The 23,380-nt window shown below is 47.9% G+C and overlaps 1 protein-coding gene across 17 annotated transcripts in view; it reads left to right on the top strand.

Annotated features, from left to right (window-relative positions):
• Nucleotides 1-23,380, top strand: part of RFX2 (regulatory factor X2) — a 48,025-nt gene that overhangs the window by 20,439 nt on the left and 4,206 nt on the right. For 6 of the 17 annotated variants that reach the window (XM_065042232.1, XM_065042233.1, XM_065042228.1 and 3 more), the window contains 13 exons: nucleotides 3,494-3,603; nucleotides 6,037-6,126; nucleotides 7,618-7,697; nucleotides 8,293-8,557; nucleotides 12,020-12,094; nucleotides 16,835-17,016; nucleotides 19,002-19,121; nucleotides 19,814-19,929; nucleotides 20,136-20,254; nucleotides 20,440-20,552; nucleotides 21,344-21,495; nucleotides 22,005-22,102; nucleotides 22,702-22,851. In XM_065042232.1, coding sequence (XP_064898304.1) covers nucleotides 3,499-3,603; nucleotides 6,037-6,126; nucleotides 7,618-7,697; nucleotides 8,293-8,557; nucleotides 12,020-12,094; nucleotides 16,835-17,016; nucleotides 19,002-19,121; nucleotides 19,814-19,929; nucleotides 20,136-20,254; nucleotides 20,440-20,552; nucleotides 21,344-21,495; nucleotides 22,005-22,102; nucleotides 22,702-22,851 — 1,665 coding nt within the window. In that variant the 5' untranslated portion in view covers nucleotides 3,494-3,498. Of the gene's footprint in view, nucleotides 1-3,493; nucleotides 3,604-3,736; nucleotides 4,766-6,036; nucleotides 6,127-7,617; nucleotides 7,698-8,292; nucleotides 8,558-12,019; nucleotides 12,095-12,121; nucleotides 15,378-16,834; nucleotides 17,017-19,001; nucleotides 19,122-19,813; nucleotides 19,930-20,135; nucleotides 20,255-20,439; nucleotides 20,553-21,343; nucleotides 21,496-22,004; nucleotides 22,103-22,701; nucleotides 22,852-23,380 lie in introns of those variants that run through there. The other 11 variants (XM_065042235.1, XM_065042236.1, XM_065042239.1 and 8 more) reach the window with 10 other exon arrangements.

The raw sequence follows: 23,380 nt of genomic DNA, 5'->3' as shown, positions 1-23,380 counted from the left end.
TGACACTCCCCCTTTCCATATTGATCCCCAGGAATGAGTCCCCCCTCAGTGTCCTCTTGTCCAGCTCCAGAGCCCCAGCTCCCTCAGCCTTTCCTCACACGGGAGATGCTCCACTCCCTCCAGCATCTTGGTGGCTGCGCTGGACTCTCTCCAGCAGTTCCCTGTCCTGCTGGAACTGAGGGGCCCAGACCCACAAAGAAAATGGGACGGGTTTTTGTGTGTGAGGGAGATTTGCAATGTTACTTTGCCCATGTTCAGGTCTGAGATCCGTGCACGTGGGGTTTGTCCATACGCTGGTGCCAGCAGCATTAAACCATCACGGCTTCTGCTGTTGTGAGCTGGCTCTGCGGAAGCTCCAGACCCCCAGTGCTCTCCTGTGCCGCTCTGAGAGCCGCTCCTAAAGACACAGCAAAGCTCAGTGACCTGCTGCTACACAGCAATCACGTGTGTGGATATCTATTACTTGACTCGATTCCATGCAATCTAATTAAACACGGGGTGTATATTTGGATTTTGGTATATTATTAACTTTTGCTAATAAAAGACATTTCCAAATTTGTATTTTTCCATGAGGACCGGGTTTCTGAAAAAACAAAAAGCACAGTTCTAGTGCCTGCTGCCCTTGAAACGTGTGTTTGGGGTTTATCTGTGTTTCCAGGTAACTAGAGCTCTTAGACAAGCAGTGTTTGCTTCTGTTTTTAATTAATTTAACCTAATCAGTGAAAGGCTCTGGTGCCTTCTCTGTTTATAACATTTTGAAGCGATGTAATAAGCAGCCTCTCCAGAATCAGCTTATTACCAGGTTCCTTGCCATGTTTGCTTCCCCTCTCCATCCCCTCCACTTACCACCACCCATTAAAAGGCTGGAGGTTGTGACACACGGTTCAGGGCACTTTTTAGAAGAAACCACTCCTGTACCAGCTCGGGTTGGTCTGGAATTGCTGTTTCAGCGCCATGGGATGTTCAGATGGCGCAAACCTCTGCCCCGGGCGCCGCGGGAAGGGGACGCTGGGTTTGGAGGGGCTGGTTGTGAAAATAGGGTGGGGGGGAGAGTGATATTCACGTCAAACAGTGACATTTTCCTCTAGTATAAAAATACCAAGCAGGTCATCTGCAATGACCCCAGCAGCGAGCCCAGGCCTGGGGAAGGCAGGGACTAACATCCTCTTGATTTTGAAGTCTCGGAGCTGCCTCGGTAGCTGCTGGTGCTTCCACGTCCCGCGGAGCCCCGACCAGAGCGAAATAAAGGGAATATTTCTCCCATCAGCTGCGGTTATTCAACATTTGAGGTCTCGCCGTTTAAGCTCCAAAAGGAGCTGATAGTTTATATTAACAGCGTTCTGTGGAAAAATACTTGCAGTTCCTCCCGGTGTCCTGGATGGCAGAACCGCAGTGCAGAGCGAGCGCCATGGGACACCTTCATTGCTACCGGGGCGTCTCCCATCAGCCCCCCATCCTTTCCCAGTTGCTTTTTGGGAGCTGGGACGCTGGTGCGGATGCTGCTTCTGCTTTTCCTCCTTGGCCCTCGCAGGAGGATTCTGTATGGTATCTGCCACCCTGTCCTTTTCCCCCCCATCTCACTGCAAACTTAGATGTGAAAAATACTTCAAGCTGCTCCTCTTATCTCTGTTTTCCCAGCGTTGTGCGGCTGCTGTGGGCAGGCGAGGTTAACAAAGGCTTTTTACATGAAGGCGACGTGGCTTATGAATGAAACGGTGACAACCAGAGTTTTTATCAACCCTCAAGGCTTGTAATATGACCGCTTGTCTTTCTCACATGCATTCAGGCTCTGACAGCCCCTGGGGACACTGCTCCAAAAACCCCTCACCTGGGGAGCATCGTGGCTTTTTTAGGAGGGGAAGCTTGAAGTCCCGGGACGGGGAAATATCTCGTCCAAGGTCACAGAGCGAGCTGGTGGCAGAACCAGAAATAGCGCCCAGAAGTTATTAGGGGTTTTTTTTTCTGTATTTCCTTTCCTGTCACCGCTGTTTGCTTGGATACCGAGAGCTGTGTGTAAACAGAGCGTTGCCGGAGCGCGGCAGCCTTGTTATCTGGTTCACTCGGCGATGATGCAACCTGGAATCCAGATTTTTGCAATGCTTTCCGCACTCCTGACGCTGCCCTGACATCACCCAGGCTTTAAACTTGTCTCTACCTGAAACGCAAATGTCTGACTAAGGCGCTTCTCATCTGATTTTATTCCTTTTTTCCCCTTGGTAACACATAATTGACTTGTCTTTTTGTTCTTCTTAAGCCAACAAGGAGCCCTGGAGCTGGGAAAGTGGCTGCTGATCCTGTGAGCCACCAGCAGCTCTGTTGGCTCTTAATGACGTTCTCGGTTTGTGCAAACTCCCCGGTAGCGGGGGAGTTGCTAAGCCGTCAGACTTTCACCCGCTGTCAGAAGCCACGAGACACCTTTTAATAGCTGCTGTGGGTCAGTGGGAGGGCCCCAGCGTCCTCCCCAGCCGGGAGCGGGAAGCAAACGTGGCTGGGATGAACCGCTCTTAGATCAGATTGAGTGGAAGGCAGCAAACCTTAGATCTCTGGGGCCTCTCTGTTAGGAGAGGATGACCAAGGCCCCCATAAAACTTCCTCCTCTGCAGGAGGTGGAAAATGAGCTTGAAGGAGAGCGGCGAGTCCTTTCTCAAGTGTTTGCTTTAGGGATGCGGCACAACTGCCAAAGGTGGCCAAACACCGCAGGACGACCGGGGAGGTACAAGAGTGTTCCTCACTTTGCACGTACAGCTCTGAGAAGAGAGAAGAGCTAGACGTGGGATGCCACATTCCTCTTTCTCCTTGGAAGCCAATGCTCTATTAACGCTCCGGAGCTCTGGCTCGGGTGCCAGCTCGCAGGGTAGCTGTGCTCCCAGGGTGTTGGCAAAGCTTTTTAGCACCTTGCAATGGTTTCTCAAAGCATAGGAATTTGGTTTAGCTTGTCAGCTTTTCATCAGCACCAACTAACATCTTCACCAGCTCAGGTTGCTCAGAGCCCCGTCCAGCCTGGCCTGGGATGTCTCCAGGGATGGTTCATCTACCCCCTCTCTGGGTACCTGGGCCAGTGTTACAGCATTAGTTGTGATTATAAACCCAAACTGACCATCCGTTTGCAATCGAAAGCGTTACCTGAGCTCCAGGCAGTTAAACCTGATAAGGCAGGAGAGAAAAAAACATTTTTAAAATAAGCCCTTACTCTTCCAGATCTAAGTTACCCTCACTATGACACAATAATTTTCCAACGCTACTTTTTGGTTATATTTAGCAACGTTTTTTTCTGTTCCTTCCCTCTCCTTTCTGTGGAACAATTGTGCAACTTTCTTTTTTTCTTAATCTAATACCGTATTAAAATTAGCTCCAAAACGAGCCCTGTGCGTAGGAAGGTAGCTACCTTCCTTCCCTGCATCTTCCACGGGGGTTTTGCTCCCGCTGGGCTCCCGGGGCGTTCTCGGGGTGTGTGGCTGTGTTTTCCTGGCTGATGTCCCTGTTCTCCCCGCAGTGAGCATGCAGAGCTCAGAGCCCGGGTCGGACACGGCAGCTTCGGTGGCTCTTCACCCATCGGCCTCAGCCCAAGCCCCAGTGGTGCAGCCGGTGCCGGCGTCTCAGCAGGTAACGCGTGCCGAGCCGGGAGTGCCGTTGCCGTGGAGAACGGACTTGTTTTCCTGGCAGATGTGTTTTAATCCGGGGGTTTTATACGGTTTATTGTTAATCGGCTCGTCGAGGTAGTGGGAAGAACCTGTTGCTGGACTCTGTGTTGCTAAAGGCCATGGATATTTCATGCAAGCTTTAAAATGTGGGGTTGCGATTTGAACTTAGCACGCTTTGTGCCAGTTTGGTGTTTGCTTCGGTATAATATCCTGTTGTCATTATTTGGTGTGTCAATAAAGGCAGGGTGGAGGAGCCACGTGCTGGTCTCGGCCTTTGGTAGATCCTGACATTTCAAATCGGGGAGGGGAGACTCGTGATTCATGTACACGCACACAAAGCACTTGGGAGGTCTCCTGATAAAAGAGAAATGCTAGAATAGCTTCAGCTGATGAACCAAAACCACCTAATGCAAAACGGGAAGGGTTAAGTAAAACTGGTGCCTTTTTAATCCTTTTGAGGAACTATCAAAAGAAGTTTCTGTTGCAGGAAGCTGGAGGAATAAGAGGATGGGTGGGTGTAACTTGGCTACACCCTTCTCTCCAATTCCCAAGTGAGCAGAAGTAGCTGCCATTGGATGCTGATGAAAAGAAATAATTAAAAATAGTGGTAGGAGCATTCAATTCACCAGGAGACGTGGACATTTGCATCGTGTGATTCGGTCTGTGTTTGGCCAGCTCTCCATTGTCTTTCACCCTCCCCGTTTTCGGTGTCTCTGGATAATGTTTTTTGTTCGTATTATAATGACGTGGATACTGCTGATCAATAGCGTCGAGTCTCTCAGGGATCGTCAGTCATTAGTGCAAACTGGACTGTGACAACGTGGTAAAGAAGTTCACAAAACCCACTGGCTTTGGATTCTGGAATTACCCATCCAGCCTTTGCCGGCGCTGTGGTCATGACACGAAGCATTGAGTGGAACTCCATGGCTGAGGGAATCCCCAGAGGACTGTGGAAGATCCCCGAAGAGGAGCATCCCCAGCCCTCCGGTCCCCCCAGCAGGACATGGGACATCCCAGGGATGAACTACGGGCAGCACGAAGCCGAAGCCTTTGGTGGTGTGGATCACTGGTCTGCCTTTCACTGCCAGAGGAGGCTCTGTGAACACGATGGCCTCGTCTTACAGGTTGGGGATGGTTCATTTTGCCTGTTGGAAGGTGATAGGAGCAAATGGACAGGCGGTGACAAACTCCACAGGGAGCTGAGCCGGGCAGCTGTGCCACAGCTGTGTCCTTCGGTAAAAGCAATGACAGAGAATGGGTAAAAAGCAGGAGAAAGGAGCAGATCTTGCTGACACCTTGGTGTAGGTGGCACCATCAAGACCTGACTTAGAAAAGGGCTTTTAATGTTCTCCTCGTGCACTGGTGAGAGCCTCTTTTGGAGAGAGAATGGGCAAAGTGATGCCTGGCCTAAGTGTCCGTGCCCTGTCACCAGCTCAGCTGCAGGATGTCCCGTGTGTGCGGACGCACTGGAGGTCAGCCTGGGGGCTGGGGGTGCAATCTGGGCAATTAGCAGATCCCTACAGTTCTGCAAGAATGTAATTTCTAGCTTGTTACAAAGGGCATGTTTGGACAGTGTAAAAGGGCTAAAAATCATGAATATATGTGTCAGGTAGCCAGAAATTGTCAAAGTCATTTCTTACTCTCGTTCTGGTAGCCCAGGCTCTGTTCCCACAAGCATCACTGAATCGTTTCTTTCCATCCACCACATCCCCGCGGTTGTTTGGCGGGATCTGCAAGGTGCTGAGCGTTTCACGAGCCGTGTGTCCAACCTCCAACTGAATGCTGAGCATAACTAAAGAGCTGGGAGATGATGGGAGTGACACAGGGGAGAGGCGGAGGACACAGCGGCCACCGCGAGTCAGCGCAGAACGTTTCTGTGCCTTTGGTGACACTGCAGGGAGCCGCACAACTGCTCAGGAAATTCAGAACCATCTGAGCTGTGGTGCTGGTAGAAACCGCAAGGGCTGTGGCACCTTGGAGGCTGCGATTCCGCGTTGCAGGAGGCAGGGAGTGGTTTGGTACGGCAGCCATAAGAGAAGAAGTGTTGCAGCCCTAAGAGGAAAATGTGAACGTGTGAGGGGTGGTTCTCGTTTAGCGATGACTGAACCTCACGTTGAGCTCCTCCCGTCAATCAGCTGGGTGCTGTTATTTCCTTGGGTGGAGAATTAAAGATGATACGTGTCAGAAAATGTGGATCCAGCTTTTCTCGGGTTCAGAGGACTGAGTTCAGGCTGGTGTCCGGTGCAGGTTATATTGGAAGGATGGTTCCGCTGGGATGCTCAGTGAGGGGTATTGCTTCCGGGAGTGAGAGACAAGCTTCTTTGCAAGAGAATACCTGATTCACCTGTGTTACAGACCGAAAATAAGTGTATCTTACCGTATTTTTTTCTTTCAGAGGGTTTTGGTGCAAGCAGCAGGCTCGGCTCCCAAAGGAGCGCAGATGCAGCAGATCTCTGTTCCCAGAGTTCAGCAGGTTCCTCAACAGGTAATATCTGCAGTGAGACACCAGGCAGGGATCCCCTGTCAACAGGACCCCATGTCCCACGTGACACTTGAAACTGTGCCAGACAGCTGCTTAGAATCACAGAATCCCAGAATGGACTGGGTTGGGAAGGACCTCAGGGATCATCCAGTCCAAGCCTTGGTCCAACTCCAGTCCATTGACTGGATCATGGCACTAAGTGCCATGGCCAATCTCAGTTTCAAAACCTCCAGGGCCGGTGAGTCCAGCACCTCCCTGGGCAGCCATTCCAATCCTGACCACTCTCTCTGCAAAGAATTGCTTTCTCATCTCCAGCCTCAATTTCCCCTGGCAGAGTTGAAGCCCATGGCCCCTTGTCCTATTGCTGATGCCTGGGAGAAGAGCCCAATCCCCACCTGGCTAGAACTGCCCTTCAGGTAGTTCTGGAGAGTGCTGAGCTCAGCTCTAAGCCTCCTCTTCTCCAGACTAAACAACCCCAGCTCCCTCAGCCTCTCCCCATGGGTCTTGTGTTCCAGTCCCTTCACCAGTCGTGTTGCTCTTCTCTGGACCCGCTCCAGCACTTCAATCTCTTTCCTGAGCTGAGGGGCCCAGAACTGAACACGATGCTCCAGATGTGGCCTCCCCAATGCGTGCTCCTAATTGAAGAGTTGTGTGCAATTAGAGAATTGGAGATCACTGCGAGAGCAGCTTTCTCCATCTCTCTCTTCCTTTCTTAGAGCAATGACAAAAGAAACTCCAAGATATTTAAAGTTTGGAAAGAACCTTTACTGTAGCAGTTGTCTTTGAAGATTTGATGGATGCTTTTAATTGCCATTGAAAAGCTGCCCTCCTCTGTAAAGATTTTTTTAGAGGCAAAGTGTTGGGGATTTATTTTAATGACACAAATAAATGTACTGGTCGCGTGTGGCTTCATAGAAAGGTTCGGTGACGGAAAGTCATGCAAGTGTTTTTATTTATCTGACCTTTGCCTTTCGCTGTCCTTGTTTCCTAAGAAACCGGGCGTCTGTGGTGCTGCTTCACGTGGACAGAGAATCTGACTCTCTTGACTTTTTCCTTTAGCCGTTTTTGATTTGGTTGCTCGGTTTCAGAAAAGAAAACATCCAAAACGTGAGAGAGGGGGCAAGTGCATCCCCCCCAAGCACAGCCAAGGGGCAGCGCGCCCATGGGCTCTGCAGGAACAGGGCAGCATGGTCTCCTCCTCATTACTCAGCGCAGGACCAGCCCTGAGACGCGTGTGCTGAGGAAACCCAGCTCCATTGTTTCCACTGCTCACGGAGCAACTGCTTATTTATTTATTTCCATTTGACCTTTTAAAAGAAATCTGTCCTTTGGGATTCCAAAGTTTTGTTTGCTTTGTTTTGCTGCTTCTTTGCAAAAGAAAGCCTAAATGTCAAGGTAAGGTTGAAAGTTTGTTAAGGATGTAAGATGCAATTTCTCCTGCTTTTTCTTAGGCAATAACATATCCCTAACTCAAGTTTCTGATGCTTGTTTCAGGTGCAATCCGTGCAGCACGTATATCCATCACAGGTCCAGTATGTGGAAGGAGGAGAAGCCGTTTATACCAACGGAACCATGTAAGAGTCTCTTGTTGGCTGTAGCAGAGCCCCGGTCCCCCCCAAGCAGGTTGAGCCCTTTGGTCCTCCCAGGCTTCATTTCCCCCAAAATAAACCCTACCCCGAAAATAAGCCCTAGCATGATTTTTCAGGATTTTTGAGTATGCTCAAAATATAAGCCCTACTCAAAAAATAAGCCCTAGTTACAGTTTATTTTAAAAGTCAATTTAAATAGCATCCAGGCACCTGTACATGTAAAAAAGTAAAATTAATTGGCAATAGAATGCAGCAGGACAGATGTGGCAGAATGGGATGCCATGACTATATTTGAATAAATGTTGACTTTTTTTTTTCAAGAATCAATGTAGGTTGTTGTTATGGAAAAATAAGACATCCCCTGCAAATCAGCCCTAACACATCTTTTGAAGCAAAAATAAGACCCTGTCTTATTTTCGCGGAAACGGGGTACAGCACAGGTTTCCATTTGAACGGAGCAAATCCCACCGGCAAAGGAGTCGGGTTTTTTGAAAGGTGGTGCAGATATTGGAAACCATTGTCCGTGCGATTAGACCCACACGCTCCTCTCCACCTGCTGACCCTCTTATTCCTTCGACAGACGAGCCGCCTACTCGTACAGCACCGAAGCTCAGATTTACGCCCCCAGCAGCGCCGCGTCCTATTTCGAAGCGCAGGGCGGTGGAGCTCAGGTGACTACAGCGGCATCTTCTCCTACAGCCATTCCCTCTCACAACATGGTGGGCATCACCATGGACATTGGGGGAAGTCCGATCCTCTCCGGCTCGGGAGCCTATCTCATTCATGGGGGGATGGAAAACACTAGACATTCTCTGTCACATACTTCACGCTCCTCTCCAGCAACGGTATGTAGCTCTGCACATGTTGCAGCTCGGGGGCCAGGAATTAGTCCAAGGGAACTGAAAAGCCTTCAGATAATCAAGCGTTAATCACTGTGTATATGTCTGTATAAGGTGCCGTGCAAAGGAGGGAATAGACACTGGTGTACGAGGGATGTTTCCCAGCGGGAGCTGGGGATGTCTCTCTGGCTGCTGGGCTGGCCAAGCGTTCCGAGTGGATCACTGAGATTACACAGAGAAAATTCTTGGGGATTTCTTTTCTTCCCCCCAAGCAAAATGGTTTGGCTTTCCAATTCAAAAGATACATTTTTAGTTATGAAGACACCTGAAAAATCCATTATTAAGACAGCGGCTAATTAGCACATAAGCTTTGTCAAGCTGATTACACCAAATGCACAGCGATGGAAAAGTCTTTGTGTATTCCTCCTACACCATTGTGTATTCTGTCCATGCCGTGTGTTACAGAAAATGTATTTTAGGGATAATACTGATCAAACAGAAATGTTTTAAAGCTCCATTCTTTTGACTCGTGTCGAGGTGCCGGGTTGCTAGAACACAGCTGTCCAGCTGTGCGGGACTTGGGGAGATGCAGATGTTACCCCCAACCAGCCTTTCTGCAGCGTTTACCTGAGAATCTCCCGCCCCCGTGCAGCAGCTGCTGCCAGGAGGGCTTGGAGCTGCTTTGCTGGGACAACATTCACCTTCCTTTCCAGCCCGACTTCTGCGTGTTTATATGTTTGTACGGAAACACCATTACAAATGTGGGTGTAATTCAGTGGATGTGGCCAGATTTTAAAATGTGAACAGCACCACCCAGGGAGAAAAGCAGGAGCTGTTTGCTGCTGAGTACTCTTGAAAATCCGCCTGGTTCGGCGTACGCTCTTTTCCCATGAAGTTTTAGAATATAGACTGAAGGTTTTTTCAATCTTTATGCCTTGAAAGGTCGCCTTTGATCCTGGAGTAAATGTGCTCTGCCTTGGGTAGAAGTAGGGGAGAGTCCTTAGCTTTGGGTGGAAATGACAGATGCGTCTGGATTAGCTGGGGCTTGTTTCTTGTGTGAGAACTCTGCGTATTGTAACTGTTCATAATGAAAAACCAGCACTGATTTTTGCTCAAGCTGGTTATTCTGAAGGGAGTAGCTACTGATCTTGTCACCTCGTGTCACCTCGCAGAGCTGCACAACGTTACTCTTGGCCTTTGGTTTTCATTTGGTTTTAATTTCCATGGCGATGGGCAAAATGGAAAAGCCCGAGTAGAATAGGCGTCAACAGAAATGTCCCGTGAGCAGATTTAGTGTGTAACCGTTTATCACACAACATAAAGCTGTTCAGCAAAAAACAAAAATAAATTAGGAAGTGACCTTTATGAAATAAATTCACTCTGTGAATACTTTCTGAAGGTATTTTAACAACCAATGTCCGTGGCTCTTGTGGAGGGGCTCGAGAGGGTGAAATAGTGCGTGGCAGCCACAGAATCACAGAATGTTAGGGATTGTCAGGGGTTGGAAGGGCCCTGGGAGGCTCATCCAGTGCAATCCCCCCATGGAGCAGGAACACCCAGATGAGGTTACACAGGAAGGTGTCCAGGCGGGTTGGAATGTCTGCACAGAAGGAGACTCCACAACCCCCTGGGCAGCCTGGGCCAGGCTCTGCCACCCTCACCCCAAACAAGTTTCTTCTCATATTTCAGTGGAACCTTTTGTGTTCCAGTTTGCACCCATTGCCCCTTGTCCTGTCCCTGGTTGTCACCAGAAGAGCCTGGCTCCATCCTCCTGACACTCCCCCTTTCCATATTGATCCCCAGGAATGAGTCCCCCCTCAGTCTCTTCTTGTCCAGCTCCAGAGCCCCAGCTCCCTCAACCAGGAGAGAACCAGGTCCGTGTGCGGTGTTCAGCTCTTCCAGCACAGAGCAGAGCGGGAGGGGACCCAGCAGGGCCACGATAAACGCTTTAAACTTCACATGATAATGTGTGGACAGATACTGGAAGGTTTAAGGAAGCAATGACCGAATCAAATCAATGGGTAGCAACATGACTTTTTGTTGCAATGTCTTGCTTAAGCGGAGAATAGGAAAGGCTGGAGAGGCTGTAGCCCTGGCAAAAGGGAACAGGATTAAGGGTTTGTGGACAGAAAGCAAAGTACAAGTCGTGCAGATGGAGCCAAGGAAGCCGCAGTGTTTGCACGTGGCCTCAGGGCTGTGGTGCGAAGGGGTGGATGTCAAAGCGCAGCGAGGTGGGGGTTTGAAAAACAAAAGGCCAGAGGGTTGGAGAGCACTGGGTGCTCGAGACCTCGAGAGCATCTTCAGAGGAGACCGGGACCGGGGAGCGCTGCAGGACGAGCCGCAGCGCCAGAGCTGCCTCGGAGCTGCGGTGTTTGGCGATGACTGTGCACACACTCAATAAAATCTTCCAATATTTAAAGAAAATCACCTTCCCTGTCTGCTGGAATAATGATCTGCTCCACCAAATGGGCTGAAACAGCGCATCCCATTCTGTGCCAGCAGAGCACTATTAATCTTCATTTAAATTAGGCTATAACAACTGAGGAAATCCTTGAGAGCTCCCATAAGTGGGTCCTCAGAGCTCCTCACCCCACACAGGGCTGTTGAAGAGCTTTTAGTCTTTCCCGTCATATTTTTTCCTGCAGACTCAAGGTGTTTATTTGGACGGGGCAGTTACCGCAGTGCGAAGGACAAGGACGGGCAGCGTTTCTGTGCTTGCGTAAGGGGTGTTGCTCAACGGGCAGGGGAAGGAAACGGTGTCTCCCCCAGCACTGACTCATTTCCCCAAGGCTGCAGCAGCAAGCGGCTTCCGTTCCTTGTTGTGCATCGCGTTGTGCTAAACATTTTCCTCCAAAAAACCAAACCTAAAGTGACACCCAGCCCTAGGCTGACCCTGTTGGAATTCAGTGGTCACTTCTCCATGACTTTTGGATGGAAACAGAGGGATGTGAGCTGGAGGTGCTTGGGCAGAGTATCATGTTGAGACATGGATACAGCACAGGCTGTGGCTTTGAGTGTCAAATACTACTTACAAAGTTAGATGTTTCTTTAAATGGTCTGGGTGAAATGCACTTTTTCTGCAGCAAATCTCTTTGGCCTGTCTGTCTGGAGGTGCTTTGGTCTCCCTAGACCAAAAGAGAAGGGGAAAGACAAGGAAAACCGCTTTTCTTTTATGAACGGGCAATGCATATAGACGATCTAAAGGTCTCATTCTTTCACCCGACAGGGATTCTCGCTGTGTTGTCAGTTCGCATGCCGTACAATAACGTCTCTGCAGCTTCACCCCATAAGGACTGTGCCTCATCTGTTTGCCTCTTTTTTTCACAAGCCTGTTGATATAAAGCATTAATCATTCAAATATTAATAAAGAAATAATAATCCTGGCTGTTGCTAACTATCTGATTTCCTTTCTTTTTCTTTTGTTCCCTTTTTTTTTTTTGTTTTTCCCCCTGTGCACATTTTCTTTAGCTTGAAATGGCGATTGAAAACCTACACAAAAATGAAGGGATTACATCACACAAAAGCAGTTTGCTCAACAGCCATGTAAGTTACACTCGGAATTTCCCACCTCTTTCCCGCTTTGGTAGGAGCATTATTTGTAGCCCTTCGGTGTATTCAACAGCAGGAGCCGCCTGCGATTCAGCCCAAAGCCGCCCGTTCCCGAGAAAACCAGAATCTGCAAAAAGTGCCATGTTGTTGATGTTCGTGTGTAAGATTTGCGGATTCCCCGAGCTGCCTCTACCTGTGTATTTATTCCACCTGCCTCGCGATGGAAATTGCGGGCAATGAGATAAACACACGCGGGGAAGTTCTGTCATTTCACTGCAATTGAAAGATGGCTGGAAAATAACTAGTAATAATACAGCAATAACTTGGTGTGAATCGTGACAGATCCCCCTTAGCCAGCGAGCACCAAGAGCTGCCTCCTGCCTCCCTCTGCGCCTTGGGCAGCCCGTCACTGCTGCACCGCTTCGCTAAACCCATTCGCCAGAGCTCTCTCTGCCCTCTGTGCCAACCATTTCCCTGCTTTGCGTGAAGCCCCCGCTATTCTGGGCCTTCTGCGTCGTGGTTTGCGGCTCCCGTGTTCAGGTGAGGTCTGAAGGGTCTAATCCAAGTCTCATTGGAGTCATTGGACTTGCTTCGGCTTCACTGGGGTTTGGATCAGGCTGCTAAATCACGGCGCACAAAGTTCTGCTTCTTTATTCTAACATTTTTGCTTTATGTGTGGGGGCGGATCTGTTGTCATTCTTACGTCCTGCAAAAGAAACACCTTTGCCCTTTTCACCCCAGAGAAATAACCTGAGAAAACAAAAGGAACGTTAAACCAGTGCTCTGGTTCTCTTGAGCTGATGCCAGAGTCCAGGCCGGGGCTCCCAAATGAGCTCAGTCCTTAGTTCGGCTTCTGAAAAGTGGAGGTTCCTGGTTGTAGTTGTGGAAACACAAGCCCGCAGAACCAGGCGGGTTGTTCCAGGTCTGGGCGTCTCTGCGCATCCCACATTTGTCTCGGGATAATGGCAGGAAAAGGACAGAGGAAATAAAGTGGAGATAGAAATGAGATTTCATCTGAGCGAAGCAGCAGGTGACTGTGATTTGTCAAGGCTGACAGCAAAATATGAGCTTGATAACAGCGAGTAGCTGAGGATCTGAGATCATGCTAATTGCACTATTAGTTGTGAGTTAATTGCTTTTAGTCTTAAGGTTACAGGGCTTTTCATTAAGTGCTCTGTCCCTCATTTGAAATTTCATTGTGCAAATCTGTGCATTTGTGGGATAATGGTTTGTTTTGTTGCCATCAGCAGATGTTCCATGCCAGGAACCCTTGGTTTGCGTTAAATCAAAGCAGAGGTATCTCCGTCAAGAGGGAATTTTTCACATCACGCTGTTTAAACAGAGTCAATGTGAAATGGAGCTACACTTGAAAACTTAATTTAGCTTCAAAAACTCTCCGAGAGGTTATTTAAGTGCACTTGAAATACCAAATTCAGAAGCCTACGCTAATGTTAATACTCCGGCGACACATGATGTTTCCAATGAAATCACGTCAATGTATTAATGTTGCTGAAAAAGCTCACGAGTGCACTCCAGAGTCACTGGGTCAAGGGTTCCTCCTTTGCCAAATATGAGCCTGCAGATGGTGCAAAGGAATTTGAGGGAAATGATGACAATTTTGGTACAGGAGTGCCCAAAGCCGGGCACAGGGCAAGGGGTTGGATGCTGTAACCTGCCCAAGGCCCCGTGGCTCCTAGATACCCATAGCAGTCAGAGGAGCAGGGGGAAAATGGACCTTTTCCTCACTATAAAGCAAAACAAACCCACAAACAAACAAAACCTAAAACACGCCAAAAATTGACTTCTTCCTGTGGGTAAATGGCTCTTAGGCAGGTGCTGGTGGAGTTAGAAAAGCGGATGATGCCGGAGCTTGTGCCGTATGGGGGCTCAGGGCTTGACCATGCGAGGGCCCGGAGCTGACAGGCACTTGTTCTAGAAAATACAGTTTTCAAGGAAATATACAGGTTTTGGTGAAACTTTAATGGCAAAACATCGGTGGGGTTGAGCAGGGAAGCGTTTCTGCCCATAGCTGCGCTCGGGATGGCCCAGGGTCCATCCTAACTCTGAGCTGGGCTTAGCAGGGATTTAGGAGCCTGCTCCTCTTCATCTCAGATAGAAACACCTTAAATATGAACCACAAATGTGTGTCTTCATTGGTTTCTTTTACATAGAAGTGCCCATAAGGAAACCTCTCCAAACCTGGACCTTCAGAAACAAAGAAAAGGGTTTATTCTCTTCTCAGCCAGCCACATGTATCTATTTTCCATCCTTAAAAACCGTCCTTGAATCGAACAAGGACGAGGGTTTTGCTAAAGATTGTTTTTTAATCAAAACAAACAGTCAATAAAAATAAAGTAGAAATGAGATGGAAATGTTCCCCCGTGGTGCCCATAACAAACAAAGCAGCATATGGCTGCGCGGTGATTTTATTGGAACGTGATTGTCGTGTAAACAGGATTGAAACTGGAAAACCTTGTCATTGTCACAACTGAGAAATATTGGAGCAGTGAAGAGAATAAGGGATATAAATGCAAAGCATCCTGAATGTTCGCATTTTAAGTACCTGGTCTGTTATTACTAATGTAGGAAAAGCAAAAATTACATGTTGAAAATTGTTTCTATTCTGACAGGATTTCTTTTTTCAGCTCTTTTGTGTGTGTCGGAACAGTGGGAGTTCATATGGTGAAACTCCGTAGTGTTTAAAGGGAGATAAAAAGACACTTGCAGAAAAACCTGCAAGATGGAGGGATGTGCTGATTTGACTGAAAGCGACTTAATTTTCCTCATGCGGTTCAGAATCTTCTCCCTCTTAGTCGCCAGCTCCGTCTTTTGTTTTGGATTTCGCTGGACAATAATGCGATAACACGACTTCTCCCCCGGAACGCAGTCAATGTTTTCTTCCAGTAGCTTTCCAATGTTTGGCTTTTTTGCTACGAGAAGAATGTCCAAATCTCGACACAATCTCGCCCGTCGCCAAGGGGACCAAGGCCGTTCCTCAGTTTCCCGTGTAGGTAACGCGGGGAGGAGCGGCAGCGGCGCTGGCCAACGGGAGGAGGCCGCACGGGGAGCGTCACGCTCCGTATTTAAGCGGGAAGCTCCCGAGGAGGCTGTTTTCTTTAATGGCCGCCATCCTGAGGGCTCCTGCTCCGGATCCCGCTCCGGATCCCGCTCCGACTCCGCTCCGCGTTTTCCCGCCGCCCCGCGCCCCGTGCGCGCCATGGCCGCCCTCTGGCGGCTGCTGCTGGAATCGCGCCCGCCCTCGGCTGAGTACCGCACGGTACCGCGCTCGCAATGAGCCTTGGTCGAGCAGGGTTTAACCCCCCTGCTTCTCTTTCAGCCCCCCAGTCTTTCCTCCCTTTCCCTTCTTCCCCCTTGGGAGCAAGAGCTTTTCTTTACTATTTTAAACCACCACCCGGGGCTAAACAATAACAAGGGAATATTCTAGAAATGTCTGAGCTTAGACTAAAAATGGGCAGGATCAAATTTAAATGAGAGATTTTTGTATCTGAGTTTTCCGTAGTGACATGCAACTTCTTCTTCTTCTTCCTCTTCTTCTTCTTCTTCTTCCTCTTCTTCTTCTTCTTCTTTTTATTATTATTATTACTATTATTATTACTATTATTATTATTATTATTATTATTATTATTATTATTATTATTATTATTATTATTATTATTATTATTATTATTATTATTTTAAGCTTGGAATTAGAACAGGTTCAGAAAATCAATAGAGGGGACTTAAGCGCAGAGGGGGACTTAAGCACAGACCAACTTGTATTAATACATCCGTGCACATGGTTAAATCCCGCTGATTTCTACACTAACTTTGTGCTTCATTACAATATGTGCTCAAACTACTTGTTGTAAGGAGATGACGTGGATAATACTTTGGCATCCGAGTGTGTTTTGCTGCTGGTCTGGTGTGAACGCAGCTGCTCCTGGTGGGTGGAGGTCTTGAAAACGTTCATTCCAAATGTCCTAACAGCAATGAAAGGGCTCTTACCCAAGCTATTGATTGTAGGCCATTTGTACATTTAGTTCCTTCAAAAATTCACTTAATATAGCACTTGCTTTATTGATGCTGAAGTCATTTAGGTAATTAAAGGAGGTTGAGGTTTGGGGGTTTTTGGCATTGGGATTCCTGTGCTGACGTTGTGTGCCGGGTCTGCCCTTTCAGGCCGCCTGGGTGTAAGTGATTTATATTCATTGCAAACGTTAATCAACAGAAATGTCAGAAGAAGTTCAGACAGCGAAATTTAACAAATACATGGACCCCCTCGCATTTTTAATGTCGCTTTGGTAACCATGAATTTTATTGTTAAGGGAAGAGTTGCAGACATGCCAGTCTTCAAATTAATAAAGACTTTGCAGCATGTTTGGTTCCGTTGATATTTGTGCCTCTTAGGCAGCATCTTAACATCTTTATTCTTGGTTCTCACAGCTTTATTTTGAGGGAGTTTACCCCAATGCAAGGCGGACGCTGAGCCGGGTTTTATGCACAATCTGACAGCATTTTCATTTGGCTAATTAGCTTTGGGCTGGGCGTCCTTTGATATAGATGCAACCAGAGTGAGTTATATAAATTAACCACCCAGCATTAAGTTCTCTTGAACTCTGGCTGTCAGGTGGGCTCTTCTGACATTTGTACATTGACAGTGCTTGATTCAGCCCGTTCCAGCCCTCTTTAGACTTTCACGTCTCCTGTATTTCTTTGTGTTTCCCGCACATGAAGCTCCAGTGGTTGCTGGACAACTACGAGACGGCAGAAGGCGTCAGCCTGCCCAGGAGCTCCCTCTACAACCACTACCTGCGGCACTGCCAGGAGCACAAACTGGACCCGGTCAACGCCGCTTCCTTCGGAAAACTCATCCGTTCCGTGTTCATGGGGCTGAGGACTCGCCGCCTGGGAACCAGGTTGGTGTAAATCTATGTTTTGTTCACAAAAAAGCTCCTACAACTCTTCTCACGCATGCTTGAACCTACCGAGCATCACTGAGCAGGTGCAGGGCTGCGCTTTGGGATCTACAGAAGCAACAAAACGTGAGCTTGTGCGGAATAGATTTGCTTTTCTGAGGCACGAGAGTGATTTCCATGTGCTTTCTGACCATGAATCAATAGTGAGGGGCATGACAATAAAGTGAATTTCAGACACGCTCGGGGTCTGTGGTGACAGAGCCCTGTCCAACCGCACAGTGGAGTTTGTCTAAATCCATTTCCTAAGGAGTCTAAGAATGTTTAATTTGAACGTAGGCTGCTTCTCGTTCCATCACTGTGTCAGAAAGGTGAAGTAACTCGTCTTTACAATTGCCATTGTCACCTGTCACCAAAATTCTGGTGCGGTGAAACGGTTTCTCCTGTTGGGTCCAGTAAAGTTCCTCACCACGGATGAGACCAGAACCTGCGCCCACATCTTTGGTGCAGACAATGCCTTATTTCTTAAATTCCCAAAGCGGTGAGCTGGATCTTGTGACAGATTTTTGTCTTGTTAAACATCAAAGATCCATATGATGTTACAACAAAAGCGCAACGTAAGAAAACATACGTGCTGTAATTACAGATGTGTCATTCGGGGGAGCAGCCGCAGTGTCTGCACAGCTGAGTTTGCACTCACAGTGGTGGCTCTGATTGCATAAGGTTTTATAATGAAATTCAAACTTGAGTATTTGGTCTTCTAAACGAGAACAAAACCAGATGTGTCCAGGGCGTTCCACAGCTGGAACGGGGAAAAGAAAGGGAGAGTCTGGATTTCTGGAGATGGGTTCAAGTGCAGGGGCTCTGAAATCCTTATCAAGGATTATTCTTTAATCCTATCAAAGATGAAAGAAAAGACAAACAAGAAAAGAACACTTAAAATTGCAAATGTGCAGGCTTGGAAGGGCACAGTGAACCTCAATGAAACTGTCCGCCATTATTTTCTTATTCATTCATTTAGGTTATTTAATTTGAAGGTGCTTAAAGTCACTTAAGACTTGGCCAAATTGTAGTTCATAGCAGAGCGCTCAGTGGGTGTACGGCCCTTTGGTACAGTGACAAAAACTGAACAATTCAAACCCCCCCAACAAGGAGGATAAGCTTCATTCTTTGCCCAATATTCCTCTTTTAAATCTCTCTATATAATTTTCCATTGGGGAGCATCACTGAATGAGTTGGACACACTGTTGTCATGTATCCATGGCTGCAGAATTATCCTTCTCGCTCCCAAAAGCAGCCGCTTGGGGATTGAAACATTCCAGTTTGGTGGAAAAACTTGAACTGGCACATCTGTCCAAGGGGATGGAAAGACGCTCTCGCAAGGAGCATCGCAGCAGCTGCACTGACCGGCCAAGGAAGATGGATTACGGCCTCTTTTCCTTGCAAACAGCTTTCGGTTTATACAAAAACTACAAAAATGAGCAACTCCAAGAACAAAACCACATCAAAGCCCGTTGCCGTTGCTGTGGAAGTGCTGGCAACAGAAAGACATTCTTCTTATCACAGCTGACTATTCAGTCAGGCTTGTTCTATCCAAGTCTAGACAAAGATGAAAGTTTGGTTTTATGGAAAAAACAAATCCTTAAACCCTAATCAAATAGCACAGTGTCCCCTGAGGTCTTTCTGTCATTCTGTTTAATAACACTTTGTATTATAACGCTTGTCTCTTCTTCTCTGATTACCACGGGTTACTTGGAACAAACCTTGTTGGGTTTTAAACGTGGATGTCACTGAACTTTGCGACACGTGGTTTTCAGTTTTAGAGGGGGCGATGGCGTTCGTTAGTTCGGCCGTTCAAATAGCGCTTGGCAGCAAACTGCTGCGTGCTGTAAGAAGTAGAATGCGTTGTAAAAACAAGCCTAAGAGTAAATTGTAGAACCGCAACGTCCCTTCCATTGACTGGACAATTTTAACGCTGACACTTCTAGGGGAAACTCCAAGTATCATTATTACGGGATCCGTCTCAAACCGGAGTCTCCGCTGAACCGCTTGCAGGAGGACACGCAGTACATGGCCATGAGGCAGCAGCCCGTCCACCAGAAGCAGAGGTGGGTGCTCCCGGCCGTGCCCCCAATGCTGCTGTGGGCATGATCCTGTCCCAAAGCAAACCCCAGTACCACTTTTCACTGCCTCCCCCTGACCAAACTCTTTTAGGACGTCGGTTGTGGAGTTATTTGTGCCAAATCAGTGTTAAAGGACTTGGGGGCTTGTGTTGTGCTTGGCTGGGTTTTGCTTTTTGTTTGGGTTGGTGGTTTATTTCTGTGCACCAGCTCAAGTTAAATAGTGCTGTGCTTAGTCTTGTGTCTGAGTCATTTAGAATACAAAAAACAATGTGCAAAGCAATTTGGAATCATTATCTGGAAACATGGACACTTCTGGTTCTTGCTGGAGTGAAGAAGGAGCAGAATTTATTTCTTCAGCTCCCAAACAGAAAGTAAATGCCAAAGGCAGCTCCCGAGACTGAGAGTCTGCGCTCTGGCACTCGCTCCAGCTCCGCTTCTTATTTTCCTTGTTTTTTTGGTTTCACCTTGGCCAAACATCTTAACCCCTTTAATTCTGCCTCAGGGAGTGCTCATTTTTCCCCCTCCGGTTGCGTAGGTGATATAAACGTTCAGCCCTCAAACTGCTGGCCTTGAATATAACCTCATGTATTACGTGATGAACACATACCTGTGTGACGGTGTCGCAGGTACCGCGTTTGCTCGTGCCGGTGCTCACCCCAACCGCGCTCTGGTTGCAGGTACCGACCAGCGCAGAAGGTGGACGGCATGGCCGAGAGCGGGTCCAACAGCAACCCGCACCCCACGCCGGAGCAGTCGGTCGCTGCTCAAAGCCAACATCATCAGCAGTTCATAGGTGAGGAAACGGCTCTGGTGTGTCAGATATCTCACGTCCAGGCTTAGAACTTGAAGAGGAAGGTTATAACGGGGTGAATCGGGTCTCATTTCTCCTGTTTCATCCCAAATGAAACATGGAAGAGCCACCAGCGATGGCAGCACCTGTTGTTGTTCTTTAGTCCTACGTAACTGAGTTCTCCTCACTCTTTCCTATTTTTCTTCTAGATGTCACCCACGTCTTTCCCGAGTTCCCAGCCCCTGATTTAGGGAATGTCCTCTTACAAGAGGGGGTCACCATGAACGACGTGAAAACACTGCAGCTTCTCTACAGGAGACACTGCGAGGTGAAGATTTTGAATACTTTTAATCAATTCATTAATTGATGTGGGACACAATTCATGTGCTCATCTCATACCCCACTCTTAATAAAAGCTAGAATGTAACATGGTTTACTAGGTATTGCAACTCAAGTGTTGCACTTGGCAGAATCCTAGCGGAGCGGCTCGTGAGTTGTGTTCTTTGTTGTTAGGTGACTTTGGATGTTGTCATGAATCTTCAGTTCCATTATATTGAGAAACTGTGGCAATCCTTCTGGAACCCTAAACCAGCAGCTAGCGATGGCTCGACTGCCCTGCCGTCCAGGTACGCCGCTCTGCTTTGATTGTTTCCGAATGATCCCCTCTCCCCTCCTTAGATATGTACAAATATAAAACCAAAATGTTATCCAAGTGGCGAACCGAAAGTGCAGAAATGAAAATGCAGAACGTGGTTGCACTTCACAGGAAGTTTAGGTACTTGATGGCCAGTTTCTCCACCTGAGTGTTGCAGGAGTATGGCTGTGGAGTTTATTTACTGCTCAGGCAGAGGCTGTAAGTGCCTCTTTATAGTGTGTCCAAGGCTTGGCTTTAGGGATTTTGCCGTAACACGTAGGGGAAGTCCCTTCCGAATTCCCGATTCCCAGCGCAGTGTCTGAGCAGCTCTGCTTTGATGCTCTGGCCATGCATTAAGGCTTCGGTTTTCTCTGCTTGCTTTTTAACCAAATATTTTTGGTCTTAATCATTCCATACATCTAGAAGCTGAAACTAATGCAAGCTTGATTGACCGTATTCAGTTAGAGACCACATGCTCTCTTCTTATCAAAACACCAAATCTTTTTCCTTCTGAAAACATTCAAAAGGGGCTAAAGGTGGAAAAAGCGAAGCCCAAGCACAGGGAGATATGGATTTGAGGGAAAACTGTGGTCAGAGCTCCCACCCCATGGACAGAGAGGAGCTTGCAGGGTCAGAGAAGACTTGTACAAACCATCGGACATTTCCTTTTGAAAGAAAGATGCGTGGCGTTTTTCTGCGGCAAATGGGTTAGAAATCAAGAAGAGGGGTGGATGCACTGAATGCAAACCTGCTGCTAACGCTGCCTCCCTCCTCCTCCCACAGCGAGGAAGAACACGAAGGCACCCTCCCGAAAGATAAGCTCATCACTCTGTGCAAATACGAACCCATCCTCAAGTGGATGAGAAGCTGCGACCACATCCTGTACCAGGCGCTGGTGGAGATCCTCATCCCAGATGTGCTCAGACCTGTGCCCAGTGAGTATCTCTGAGCTGCCCTTGTCGCTCTGCGTACCGGGTCACACGTCTGGCTTTAAAGAGTGAAAAAGGGTAAGGGTAAGGGTAAGGATAAGGATAAGGATAAGGATAAGGATAAGGATAAGGATAAGGATAAGGATAAGGATAAGGATAAGGATAAGGATAAGGATGAGGATAAGGATAAGGATGAGGATAAGGATAATAAGAATATAAGAGTAAGAATAAGAGTAAGAGTAAGAGTAAGAGTAAGAGTAAGAATAAGAATAAGAATAAGAATAAGAATAAGAATAAGAATAAGAATAAGAATAAGAATAAGAATAAGAATAAGAATAAGAATAAGAATAAGAACAGTTTGAGTGCATCTCAGGACCCAGCTGATTCCCTCGATGCCAAACTGAGATCACAGGTAACCAGATCAGGGCTGTGCTTCCCTCAGCAGTCCTAAGCTAAAAAGTGGTGCCCAAAACTGATATGGAACAGCCTTTCTAACTCTGCGGACATATTTGCAGGCACACTCACCCAGGCCATCCGTAATTTTGCCAAGAGTCTGGAAGGGTGGCTGATGAACGCCATGAGTGAATTCCCTCCCCAGATTGTCCAGACCAAGGTAAGCAGAGGGAACGCCTTGCAGGTCGGGGATATGAACTGAGTGTGTATTCCAGTGACTGGAAGTCACTGCTGGGGTTTGGCCACGTGTACTCCAGATTAGCAGAGTGTAATGACTAATTATGAACCGAAATCAGCAAGGAGTGGTAGGACGGGTAGGGCGATTTCTTCGTACCAGAAGCTGATGATGCTCTGACCATTGAGGCATTCCTGTGTCCTGAAATTGCAGATAAAGCTTTGTGGAGGAAAATCTTTTACTAGGAAGTACAGGACACCTCATGGCATTGCAGAGATTGAACCTAAGGCTCCCACTCCCCCTCTCCTAAAGCTGTGGATTCTCGCAGCCTGTCCTCACCTTGCTAGAGGCAGAGTGTGAAAACCTCTTAGCTTAAAGAAAAGAAACGCAGAGGCTGGTTTGCAAAATGCAAATAGGCGCTGCAAAAGCGCTGCCCTGGAGCGCTGGTGTGTGTTTGGGCAGCAGGGTGGGGGACACGGTGCGGGTTACCCCCGCTGATGTGCGCGGGCTGCTTGAGCTCAGCACAGAAGCGTTCCCCTGCACCCTGGGCTCCTGCTCGCCGTGTCCTTCGTGCTGTGTCGCAGGTCGGGGTGGTGAGTGCCTTCGCGCAGACGTTACGGAGATACACGTCCCTGAACCACCTGGCCCAGGCCGCCCGAGCGGTGCTGCAGAACACGTCCCAGATCAACCAGATGCTCAGCGATCTCAATCGGGTTGATTTCGCTAATGTGCAGGTAACTGATGGTGGCTTTTTTCTAAGTCATGTTGTCTAGAACTTGGACTCTATAATGAGGTTGTCTCCTTGTAACGTATTTCCAATACTCAGAAGCAATTGAATTAACAATTTCACGGGTTTGATGTTGCTTTTCCAGGTAAGTCTGACATCTCACTGTGAATAGTGGAGTAGGTACTAAGGAACTTCTGTAAGAAGCAGTGATATCAAAGATAATGTAGTTCTAATAATAATATTGTACTGTAGTCTGGACAGGTCAGAGATGTGGCGTGTTGTGATAGGACAAGGGGTGATGGTTTTAAACTAAAGGAGGGGGATTCAGGCTGGACACGAGGAAGGAATTGTTGGCCCTGAGGGTGGTGAGAGCCTGGCCCAGGTTGGCCAGAGAGGGGGTAGATGAACCATCCCTGGAGACATCCCAGGCCAGGCTGGACGGGGCTCTGAGCAACCTGAGCTGGTGAAGATGTCCCTGCTCATGGCAGGGGGGGCACTGGGGGAGCGGGAAAGGTCCCTCCAACCCAAACCATCCT

Source organism: Columba livia, chromosome 27 (genome assembly GCF_036013475.1).
Source record: "Columba livia isolate bColLiv1 breed racing homer chromosome 27, bColLiv1.pat.W.v2, whole genome shotgun sequence".
NCBI lineage: Eukaryota > Metazoa > Chordata > Aves > Columbiformes > Columbidae > Columba > Columba livia.
This window is presented reverse-complemented; position numbering and strand designations above follow the sequence as displayed.